This window comes from Podarcis raffonei, chromosome 2, assembly GCF_027172205.1.
Source record: "Podarcis raffonei isolate rPodRaf1 chromosome 2, rPodRaf1.pri, whole genome shotgun sequence".
Lineage (NCBI taxonomy): Eukaryota > Metazoa > Chordata > Lepidosauria > Squamata > Lacertidae > Podarcis > Podarcis raffonei.
The window spans coordinates 72,633,380-72,645,910 of record NC_070603.1 but is presented as its reverse complement, the minus strand read 5'-3'; the positions used below and the strand labels follow the sequence as shown (position 1 = coordinate 72,645,910).

The following is a 12,531-nucleotide window of genomic DNA, read 5'->3' as shown; positions in this document are numbered from 1 at the left end:
TATTGTGCTTTCCCAGATGAAACTGCAATACTTGGGTGAGCTAACTGCCTTTTAAGGTGCTATCAGGGCTGGAAATGACATCTGCCAGAGACCAAGGGGAGCTACTGCCAATTAAAGTGTGGGGCAAGATGGACCAATATAAGGCAGCTACATATGTTTATATGCTGAAGTGTGTGTCTGCCGGTATGTTAGTCTACCCTACGTGAGACCAAAACATCCTGCACCAGATTCACCTAATGAGACCTGCTAGCAGGTGCTTTGGGGCTTACCCCACTCCCCTCCCCTCCCCTCCCCCAATTGGCTTTGGGGGGTGATGAGAACCCAGAACCATGCAGGGAGTGGGGGAGGAGAGGGAAATTGCTGTGTTGGCCAAGCTGCAATGCTTGCACTGGTAGAATGATTGCCATGGTACTATGTTGAATTCTTCCCCTTGACTTTGTGAATTCTCCCAGAATTTCCTGGGAGGCTCTGGTCCAGTTGCCTAGCTTTTGAATGCATCTGTGCTGGGTTTTTGGCTCCTTAAATAAACCACATGTTTCTTTTTTTCTGTCTCAGCAATTCCAAGTATTGGTGTCACTAAATCTTAAGTTCATAAAAAATGAAGGTTAGAAGACTCAGTGGAGTCCAGCATCCTTTGCCAAACATCCTTCCAATAATCCCACAAACAGAGCAAGACATCAACCCACCAACCCAGTTGCTTGTACTTTTGCTATCATGAGATATTCACAAGCACACTACCCCGGAACATGGTAGGTTTCAATGCTGAGTTCAATTCAGCTATTATGGCTAATTCCACGAGTTAAAAAGAACCCAGTAAGATCACATCTCAGCCCAGGCTGGCATTGCATCAAGAGAGAAGGGTTTCAGTGCTTCGTCCAAAACAATACATCCAACAGCTTCCAAGAATAATTATAGATACCAGCATCCCATCTCCATTAATGCATTTCTTCACAAGACAGGCCACACTGATTGTTGTCCCTTCCCTTCTAATCTTCAAGTAGCTAAAGGAGAAAGTAAAGGATGGTGTTAGAATAATGGTATGAAGATTTAATGGGCTAAAAATGGATTAAACATAACTTCAATAAAACCATCTTCAAAGCAATTCTTTGTGGTTCTTTAAATAACCATAAAAGCAATGTAAGTTTCGTTTTCTGCTTTATCTCCTTCCAGGATTCTTAGTTTAGGAGCTTTGTATTTTTAAATCTAAATTCTGTCTGTGAAATGTTAAATGATATCAGCATTCAACCGTGCTTGTTTTGGGGGCAAGCCCAACTTGATAGGAACAGTCATTAGTTTAAAAGAGCATTTTCTGGTTGGTTGTGCCTGAAAGGCTACACAATATGTTTCCATATGACTGAATGGGCTTATCTGGATGGTGTAGGGTTAATCATTAACTGGGAAAATGGCTGGCTACTGTACAGCGAGATCAAGTCATACCACTCTTCTTGTTTTTGCTCTAGGACTGGGTGTTCTCCTTTTCAGAACTGGAATTGTTCAAGGCTTTTGTAGTGTTTTGCATAATTATTGAATATCATCCACTATATAGTGTCAGCCAGCAAATTTTAAGTATCAGATAAATGGCGAGACAACAAATACGGATTCAAATATCAAAGGGCAAACTGTGAATGCATGACAGTGGGGTTTTTGATATATTTGTTGGGTACATTTGTTTTCACACTTTTTTTTTTTTTAAACAAGGAGAAAAGTTACCTGAAGATGTTTCTTCTGGTTCTAAGTAGGTAGAATCTATACAAAATTACATATGGAAATATACAAGTTTGGCTCCCTGGGCAAAAATCTCAGTCTTGCACCGTTCACTGACTCAAACTGAAGTGTATTAGTTCAGGCGTTTTAAAATTGGATAAAACATTTGCAATGATGCCGCTTAGTTGCTTTCTGTTACCAATTTGGGGGGAGGAGGAATCTCTGTTCAGGAAGGAGAATAAACTGATTTTCCATTTTGCTAACCTAAGAGCCGTGGTTGGAATATTGGGCTAGGACCCGAGTTCAAATCCTCACTTGGCCATGAAGCTGAGTGAGTGACCTTGGGCCAGTCACTCACTCTCAGCCTGATCTAATAATATGGAGACAGGGAGAGCCAGTAACTAAATAAATAAAATAAGGGTTCCGTGCTTTCCCCTTCCTCCATACTGACTCCTTCATCCTACCTTTGCTGTTCTTAGGAAACTGTTGCCTTCCTGCCACAGTTGTCTCTCTCTCCCCAACACAGTAGCCTTTCTGCATTCTGCCAGCCTGCTCTTTCTTTTCCCAGCACTCACTTAACATAAGCCCCCACTGTATCCTCTCCAGCCCCTCTGTTTGGTCTCTATCTATAGCTCCTCCTTGGGCTCCACTTATTCCTATTTTAAGCTTGAGCAGCTGATATGACAGGCAGAAGCCTGTGTTTACTTCCCCATCAGGTCCCAGGGGGATCTGCACACAGGCCCCTCACAGCTTCTGCAACAGCCACACACAGAGGACTCTGGTTCTAGGGATGTCCAGTGACACTGGAGAAGGTATGGTCTGGGGGTTTTGGGGAGGGGGGGAGAGAGTTGTAGAGAGCGTGTTGAAGTAGGGTTAATCTTCTAGTCATTGAGACGTGACTCTAGCACCTCTTTGGAGGGCCAGGCTGCAAAACTCGACCAGGAGATCTGATTCGCTTGCCTTCCTGGCGACAGGAGGCCTGGGTCTCAAGCCATGTCGTGATGTTCAAAGGACAGAGGACAGCTTGTCTGTCACTGCCGCCGGCCCAGTGAGCAATGAGGGTGGCAGCTGGAAATGAGAGAGAATTCTGGCTGCTCTCAACTTTATGTAGGGGTTGTGGGGGAATTCTTGTCAAAGGACCTGAGCTTATCCTGGCTGGTGGCTGTAGTAGGTGCAAGTCTGAGAAATTCAAAGCAGAGGTTTGAGAGCATATTGCTGTAGCTGAACAGGTTCAAAATAATGAAACATATTGTCCATAAGAGCCTGATCCTGGCGCAGGCAAGAGGGACGAAAATTATCTAGGTGCAAGCCTATTTGGTTGAGATTTAAGCTACAGCTCTCCCCACACTTGCTAACTCTCTCAGACATGGCTGAAACAAAATTTAAAAAAAATCCTTCCAGTAGCACCTTAGAGACCAACTAAATTTGTTACTGGTATGAGTTTTTGTGTGCATGCACACTTCTTCAGACATGGCTGAGTCACTCCTGCTGCCTTCGGTCCAAGTCATGGAAGCCTGTCATGTGCCGTCCAGTCAGAGTGACCGGCCCCTGACTCAGAGGCAGTGGCTGCTTATTGAAGAGCCCGGTGCAAGCCCCAACACTAAGCCTCCCTCACACCATTTACTCACCGCAGTCCCATTTGCTGCTTCAGGAAAGATTCCACTTTTACCCAACCATGTGGGCCTATTTACTACTATAACCTAGGGGTAGGAGTCACCCTTGTGGCATGTTGCCTCTGTTGCTACAGCAATAAAATCTGCTTCAGTTGTAGAACTCTGCCCACGCAGCAGAATATACAGACCACATAGGGTTTCAAAATAATACAATTGTGGTGTTTTACAAGACGACCTGCCCTTGAGTTGCCAATAGAGGACAATAGGACCTGATTCACACAGACAATTCATTCTCAATGCAATGCAAATTAAAGCAATTAAAAGTTGCTTCCTGCTCACTCAGCTACAGGGAAGACAGATGTCGCCCTAAAATAGTTCTTTGCGTGCCTATTCAAACACATTGTTGCATGATGATTGAAATGTTGAAAGCAAGACTGCCCTAAACTGTAGTTAGGAACAAAAGCTTTGTTCTGCTTCTTGGTATTCCTTGCATTCCGCGCTGTGAAAATGATACATGGGTAATATGGAACTGGCAACTGAAGGGAACATTGGAGAAAGGCCAAAGTTACATTTTAAGATCCTATTTAACTCGATTGCTGCAGGAAATATGATGGGCCCTCAAAATGTCGCTGGATAGTTAATGGACCCCATCCAGCTCTAGCTGAGCTTGATTGTATGAGAACATCGCTCTCAGATGTGGATGTGTCTCCTTGTCGGAATCAGAAACATCCTCTAAGTTCAATGGGAACCAGATGAACATTTGAACATCAGTCAAATAAACTTGTTACAAACTACTTTTACAAGCAAAGGAATTGATGTTCAAAGAGAAAAATACTTCCGGAGGCTGAGATGTAAGTTAACTGCATAAAAAGAGGAATTTGCAACATCCCACCAGAATCTTTCTGCACAGTCTAGCAAATATAGCAGCAAGTGGGCCCAGTTTTAACTCAAAGAGCACTGCCTGGACTGTTACCGTTTCAGCTCACACGGCAGAAGACACATCTGTGGTGGGGAGGGGGCAAGCCTTCCTCCACACAGAAAGCTAGCTATGTCAGTGAAAAGGAGCCCTCCTCCCTCACATCTAGTTTTACCTTTTTCAGGGAGTCTTTCTGTATGGAAGGGAACAAGCACACATATGATGCATACATGCACACACTGAGGATGTGCATCATATCACAAATGCTTTTGCTGAGATTCCTGCATTGCAAGGGGTTGGGCTAGATGACCCTCAGGGTACCTTCCATCTCTACGGTTCTATGATTCTATGCCCCTTGCATTCAGAAGTGGTACAGCCCAGACATAGGCACTAGTTTTTTATTGCTGAGGTAAATCCAAGTCCCATTAGCTTTGCACAGTGGCAGTATCGTAGCCAATGAGGTTAATCCGAGGCACGATTATTGCTAATTATTGCCAACTTTTCCCAAAACCCTGTCATGACAACTTGGAAAATATATATCACAATCCAAGTCACATTGAGGTATAATCCACAGCTAAATGCTTAATACTCTTTGATTCTGACACAACCAAAGCACTATTCAGAAAATCTCCACATATAGGGATGAACTGTCCCTCTTGCCATCACACACCCAACTCTGACTACTGGTCCTGCTAACTAGGAATGATGGGAGTTGTAGTCCAAAATTACATTTTGAATTTTCAAAATACCAGTTTTTAACTTGTCTTTTATTGACAACCTTAGAATTCTATTTTTTGTAAACCACTTAGACTAGAGGCTCTGTTTACAGCCAAGTAGTACATAAATGCTATTAAATAAATAAATGTTCAACTGTGTGTGACTAGGCATCCCTCTGCAGATGTCTGCTTTCAACTCATGGACATAGGGATCTGGGTTGGTGGGATGTGAGATATTACAGGCAAGATCAGGCAATGTAGCCAGGCTTCTCCTGCCATGCAATTATGTCTACGTGTAATAGGCTTCCAACTTTCATAGGAATGCCTCCCATTTCAATCCTCAGTTCAGTTCTTATAGTCATTCACCCTGATTATAATAACCACTCCATTTTACAACCGTATTCATATTATCAATTAACATGGTTGTTTGCTCCCTAACACAATCTAAGGGCCGTGTTATAGCAATTAACATCATGTAGTGTTGTAAATAAAAATATGCCCTTTTCCCTTATGGGGTATCCAAGAGCCCATATAGAGTCCTTACATAGGTTCCCTATTGGTAGGAGAAAATAACAGAGGCCAACCAGAGAATATTGAGAAGCAAAGCAGCTAGTAAGCTTGATCTTTATTGATCTGTTGCAACAGGGTACTCCCCTCACACGCAGGAGAGGAAGAGGACCCACAAAAATGCTGTGCAAGGGCTTATAAAGAGTTTTGAAATTCCCATCCTCTAGATCAAGACCACCCCCAGAAACATTACACATACATCACAGAAGGGGTGTAACCTAAGACCACCCCTCAGATACATCCCACCTACATCACAGAAATTTAAATGTTGTTTTTCTCCTGTCACAGTTTATCTCCTGTCTGGCAAGTTACTTGATTGGATTTCCTGGGGAGCCTGGCCATTCTTTTGTAGTGGTAAAATACTTATTTCCTGGGCCAGGTCACAGGCTCACACCTTATTCATATCTTAAATGTGTCCTTAAGACAGGATTTGTGAGGAAAGAGACAATGGGGAGACTTTTCCAGTTTGACTTTGCAGAGAAAACATTTGGTCAGTTTAGGAATCAAAATGGTTCCAGGTTGGTCTTCCTGTGTTGATCTATGTATGTGCAGTTATGAACATTACCATATATCTAAGACACGGGTGTCAAACACAAGGCCCGCGGGCCGAATCCGGCCCACCAGACCTCATCATGTGGCCCGTGTAGCCGCCGCCGGCCGCCAGCCTTCACCTTTTATTCTCGCTTTTTTTTTTTGACACAAGAAAGCCGCCTCTTGAGCGCATGCGCGGCACCCTACAAGCCAGAGAACATCTGCCCTCTAGCGGCGCCGGCCGTTCTACACAGGAAACCTCCACTTTACATGCATTCAGGAAACCTCCACTTGTTTTTATATTGAGCGCATGCAGATACAACCGGCCCTTTGAGGGTGACCAAACTGCTGATGCGGCCCCCGATGAATTTGAGTTTGACACCCCTGATCTAAGACCATAAAATTCCTATCACAGTAGCAATTTGGCCCACACACAATGTTTTTATTTCAAGGACCATTCTTCTCCACTCAACCAAAGCATTTTTATGGTAGCCTTTTACAATTCTACAATTAACCTTTTATTTTGATTAATTGATATGGCATTTTCTTTGTCTAGGCACTTGTGTAGTGTACAGCCCACCTATTTCACCTATAAAACGTGCTTAAAAATGGCAAAAAAAACCCCACAAAACTAATTTCAGACATGTAATCTCAGCACAACTAATTTTGGGTAAACATGTGGAAGTGTAAGAACTTTTCCAGTGCTGCTACTGTGCCTTTAACAGATGGTCAGCAAACAGAAATTCCACAACTGTGGCCTTTTTATTCCAGCAGAGAATTAGAGAGAACGTCACATGTTGAGTTTCTGTCTTATCCTGTAATTAAAGGTATTTTCCCTGTCTGGGAAAAGGTGACACTGCTGTGCTAAGTGTAATTAGGTCGTCATGTCCTTTGTGTCCTTGAAAGATAGATCCCAAAGTGCCTGTAAATTTGAGCCAAGACCTAGCTGGCAACACTTCTGTAATCAGGGAAGCATTCCTGCTAAGGATAAGGTTGCCAGCTTAGTCCTCTCCCCACCCTGGCAGGGTGTTGTTCTTTCAGCTACTATTTAACAGGCAGTTGTTCCCCAGGCAAAGTTGTCTATATCTCCAGTTGGTAGAGCAGGAGACTCTTAATCTCAAGGTTGTGGATTCAAGCCCCACGTTGGGCAAAAGGTTTCTGCTGTTGCAATGGGCTGGACGAAAGATTATCTTTATAGTCCCTTCCAAGTCTACAATTCTCTGATAGGCTTCACCTGCTGAATGTTTACCTGTGTCACCATTAAAGAGTTTGGGAAAGCACAAAGAAAGAAACACAAGCAAATAAATAAAAAGTCAGTAACTTGGAAGATCTATATGCAAAAGCATAAATCTGCTGTTCAAAAGGCAAGGAATGACAGCCAGGTAGCAGTAGCATCAACGTATACAGCTCAGGCTTGCAGTTTCTGCAGCTTGACAAATGAGCCTCTGGGTCATATGGTATGTGTACAATCAGGCCATGGGAAGAGGCCAGTGGTTATATTAAGGTACAGGGGCTTATTACACAGGACAGCGGAGACTGTCCAGGATTCCATCCCTGCTAAAGAGGCACTGGAAATCCTGTCCCTGGATGTGCTGCTAAGCAGTTTAAATGGGGAAAGGGCAGAAACACAGCAAGGGTAAGTGGTGCATATTCTCTTAAGTGGCAGAATCTGAAGTATTAAAGTCGGGGGGCTTCAGCTGCCTCAGCCAATTGGTAATGGAAGATGGTCTCAGGTTCACAAGAACCCGAGTGGCTGGGGGATGTAAATCTTTGCTAGTTACTGTCTCTGAGGGCCTCATCTCACACAAAATGGGTAAAGGCAGAGCCGTCGCATCAAACATACCAGCAAGTGTAACAACAGAAGGCACACGGGAGCTCTAGAAAAATGACTAGAGCAGCTCTAGAAAAATGACTAGAGCAGCTCTAGAAAAATGACTGGAGCAGCTCTAGAAAAATGACAATTGTTAAGAGAACAGATTACGGGCAGGGGCTTCTTTGGTATCTACCAAAAGACTTGGTGGGATGGTGGAGAGAGTGAATGGAGACTGAGGGAAGGGAGGCTCTTATCCTCCTGCACTAGCAGAGCATCAGGTCTCTTCTAGGAAAGCCTTCTTCCTTACTGAAGAAAATAGCAGTGACGCACTTCCACCTCTCATACGCCAAACCACTCTTTCCTGTGCAGACACCATGGTGAAGGATGCCTGCTTCCTCTGATAGGGAACTCATTGAAAATGGCATGGCAGAAATAAACTTGCACGCGGTAGAGTCCATCAGTGACCTGCATTATGCATCCGGCGGACGTGAGAGCGCCAGGGTCTCAGAAGGTATGTAGTACCCAGCACCCTGAGTTGAACTCAAGCAACCTCATGAGTGCCCAGAGTAACTAAACAGGAGTTCAGCAGTAGGAAGAAGACCCCAGACCAGTAATGAGCTTTCCCCATGAAAACAGGACACTGTGAGCTGAGCTGGCGCTGGGCTATTACATGGGCTAACATGGGTGGGAAAACTTTTTCAGCCCAAAGGCCACATTTCCTCATGGGCCACCAGCAGGCGTGAGAGTGGCAGAGGCAGAGCAGTGGATGCAACTCTTACCTGTGTAAAGCAGGCTATATTCCAGTCTTGCAGAAGTCAGAGGTTTTGACACCTCCTCTCTCACACACACCTCAGTCCTTTGATCCAGGTAAGCAAGGCATTGACAACAGTTCAAGGACACAAGATAAAAGAACTGGAGGAACCCATGAGGTCTGTGGCCTAGGGAAAGCCCCAATTGTCAGGCAGAGGCCTAAGGGGGCAGTTTGAGGCCCTGGACATGAGCCCCCGCCCCAGCCTAATATAAATCAACAGTGGCTGCTTCCCCACTCCTGCTCATTCCTCTCTCTCTCCCCCCTTCTTTTCCAGGGGGCAGCCCATCTCAGCCCAACAGCCCATGGACTCCTCACAGCACGTCCTCCAAACATTTCACTTTCCCAAATGAAGAGGACACGTCCTTTCTACCAGTCCAGAATCTCCATCTCCTCCCTGCTTTCACCTGCTGCCCTTGCTTTGGTCCAACATGTTGCCCTGCAGGCTTCTTTGCTCTCCTCGGGGTCCTCGTAGTGGCCAGCCTCGGCCTAGCCACACTGGCCGTGTATCTGAGTGGTAGGTTTGGGGTCTGGTGGGCCGTTCTTGACATGAAGGAGCTCCTGGTGGGAATTGGTACCTACCACCATGGGGGCCAGGGATGAGGGTGGCTCTGTGGGACCCATGTACTTCCATCTGGCCAGTCCCAGGTAACAGGCCGTATGCAAGATGAAATGTGGGTGGTAGGAAACTGATGCCCCATAGTGGTTCTTCTGGGCAATGCAGGAGAAAGTACCATAAAACAGGTAAGTTATTTGGGCATCCACTGAGAAACATAGGCTTAAAACAGTAGCTCAAACAGCACCCCATTCTGTGGAATCCACAGCACTTTCTGTCAAATTTCCAAATGCATATATACACCACAGATCCTGAGCCATTACTTTGTGGGGTACAGAATCCAGCCTGTTCCCCTTGAGCACTTGAATTCCCACCCATCCACTTCTAAGGATGCAACTGTTGTAAACTTATTGTCCTCACATCCAGTTTTCCAGGAAGTTATACCTCAGCTTACATTTTGCAAAGAGCTGCCTCAGACGTGACCTAAGGACATGCTAAAATCAGTATCCCCAGACTGAAACGGATTATGCCAAAGTCCAATGTAAAGTACTCCTGACCAATGCAATAGGAAGTTTTTCCAAACCACCCTTTAGTTACCAGAGGACAGCTGCCCCTCAGCGAGTAGGCCTTAGCATTTGCAGGGGGTTGGACGAGAGGACTCTTGGGGTCCCTTAACGGCACCTCAAAAGACCATGTAGTCCAACCCTCGGCTTACACAGGAAAACCACTACAGCATCCCTATGAAGTGGCTGTTCGGCCCTTGCTTTGATGGAGTCTGTCACCAGAATTATTTATTATTAAATTTATATACCGCCCTTCATCTGAGGATATTAGGGCCGTTTACAGATCGCCTGAACGGGAAGTATGGTATTGAGTTATTGAGATCCAAGAATAATATAAGCCAAGGTATCTAATCTCCAGCATTAGGATTGTCCTCTGTGGCCTCTGGATTTGGGGGTATCCTCTCTATGTAATGGGGTCCCTCAAACTCCACCAGAGAACAGGTTTGCTCCCTCACCGTTCTGGTGACGGCTCCCATAGTGCTGCTTCATCAACATTCTGTCTGTAAAATATTTCAGACGATCTATATTGGCAGAAGAACTTCTCAGTTTGCTCTTAGCAAGGCAACGTACGAGTCTGATGTGCCTGGTGGTAAACTGCTTTTGAGAATGAGTGTCAAAATGGTGAAAATTAGTGCCTACGATACATTTCTTCAAAAAATAAAATGGAGAGGCTGTTTAGTCACGTGGTTTCTGCTTCTCCTCTCTGCAGTCTTGCAGCGTGAGTCACTTCGTGTCCTTGCCCAGTGGCTGGAGTCCCAGGAGGAGGCCATCCGAGAAATGAGAGCTGTGAGCCTACAGCTATGGAGGCAGCTAAATGCCAGCGATTCAGGATTTCAAACCTGAGAGAGTCCTACCTTTCAACCCCCCGCAAACATTTTCTTTGGGGAGCCGGATGGGAAAATTGACTCACTGCTTGGCACGTTGAAGACGGACATGTGTTGGTCTGGACTATGCAAACCTTTAAGCAACCTCCCCCAACTCACTGGTGGGGTGCTGCTGAGGTTGATGTGCCCTATGGGGAGCACTGGCTGCAGGACTGGAATCTGCCTGAAGAGAGGAAGGACAGACAGGAAGATACTGATGCAGAGGGCCTTTCCTCAGCGCCTCAGATACACTTTTGCTTTTATTTGAGCACTATTTTCAGCACCGTATTTGCACTATGTTGCTCTACTTTATACCCACCTTTTAATCGTTGCCCATGGGGCACCTTTGCAGAGATGTTTTAATAAATGACGATGAAACTCACAGGATTCCTTGGCCAAGCTGTGCTTCTCTCTTCAGCTGATCAGCACTAAAATCTGCCCTGGCTCTACCTGGTGAAGAGGGACCATCGGCCTACAATCTAGGCTTGGAGCAGAGCAGAAGGAACCCTTGTGTTCTCTCAGGCTGCTAAAATGGAAGCAGCTCGAACTACCTGTGTCAAACCTCTCTGCAGCCACAATACCTTGCTTTTGTTGAACAATCACATGTAAATGTGACATATGAGCCTGTCCTTTCCTTAATTTGCGCCTAATTCCTGCCCCCCCCACTCGACAGTGCACAGGATTCCTGATACTCGTTTTTCAAGACCGTTTCTGAAGGGAAAAATCGGGTGTATGGTCCCAATCTGTTCTTCAAGGCAGCTAGATTTTATTTCAAAACAAAAAGGGATAGCTGAAATTATCCGAATTCTACACTCTGATTCTAACTACAGTCATAGCAATGCAGACAAGTAGACTCCCTGCTTTGATGCACCAGCCCCAAAGTTCACAACTGAACCCGGAGTAAAAAGAATGGCAGGAAGCCAGCAGCAGAATCCCAGGTGGCCCAACCACAAGAGTTAGGACAACCCTTCAGTTTGGCACTAGGCAAGGGCAAATCCTCTTGAGCAATTGCTTTCTGAGAACAACTACTCAATATGTCTTGCGATATGGGGGTACATATCACATGGTAAGTACTGTAAGTCGCTTGGAGACCTTAAGATCGCAAGCGACTAACAAACTTAATAAATAATAATAAGAATGCATGCATTCATTGTACAGATCTACACAACTCAGCTGGAGTTGGAGTGTGTATGGGAAGGAAAGGCACGGCACAGCTCCTGAGCTGCAGGACGCACAACAGGACACCCCGATTAATTCTGCAAATATCTATGAAGCTTGCAACTCTTGAACCCCCAGACATAAGTTCTATGCCCATACACCACTGCTGATGAGGTCATTTCGATAGGAATATGGCTTTTTACCTACCACTTTATGTTTAATATTTTCTCTCGATTTAAAGCCAAATAGGCCAACGTGGGCATTTTCTGCTGACAACACTATGAAAGTGAGGCAATGTGTTTCAGAGATCAATAGAGCAAGGTACCAGGAGAAAAAGCGTACTTTCCATTAACTTTGCTCTGTGACGATGATGTGCTATGTCTCCAGTCTGGACAGCAAAGGTTTGAAGCTTTATATATATATATATACACACACACACCCTTATCCTATTTGTGATGACAAAATCCCCAAAAATACATTACAGAGAAGCCAAATGAGGGAAGCAAAATGGTGAGCGGCAGTTCTTCATACTGCCAGATTCCTCCATTTACTGATTTCTTGGTACTCAAGTGCAAGGCTAGGTTTCTGTGCAAGTGAGCACTGCACAAACACAGACTAACTTTAGGCACAGAATCCAACCTCCTAAGAATATGTAGTTGTATGTGAATGAAAGAGAGAGCACAAGCATAGTATATATTTATACAGGATCTGATCCAAACTAAG

General features: G+C 45.0%; 1 protein-coding gene and 1 pseudogene across 1 annotated transcript; both read left to right on the top strand.

The window, feature by feature from the left end:
• The first annotated feature begins 4,660 nt into the window (after positions 1-4,660).
• LOC128409672 (uncharacterized) lies at positions 4,661-4,773 on the top strand (annotated as a pseudogene).
• Positions 4,774-8,015: 3,242 nt separating this feature from the next.
• On the top strand, positions 8,016-11,032 carry LSMEM2 (leucine rich single-pass membrane protein 2). Its single transcript, XM_053377449.1, has 3 exons — positions 8,016-8,371; positions 8,946-9,185; positions 10,497-11,032. Exons 1-3 carry the CDS (start codon positions 8,245-8,247, stop codon positions 10,628-10,630), a joined length of 501 nt encoding a protein of 166 aa, XP_053233424.1. The 5' UTR covers positions 8,016-8,244; the 3' UTR covers positions 10,631-11,032.
• The last annotated feature ends 1,499 nt before the right edge of the window (positions 11,033-12,531 follow it).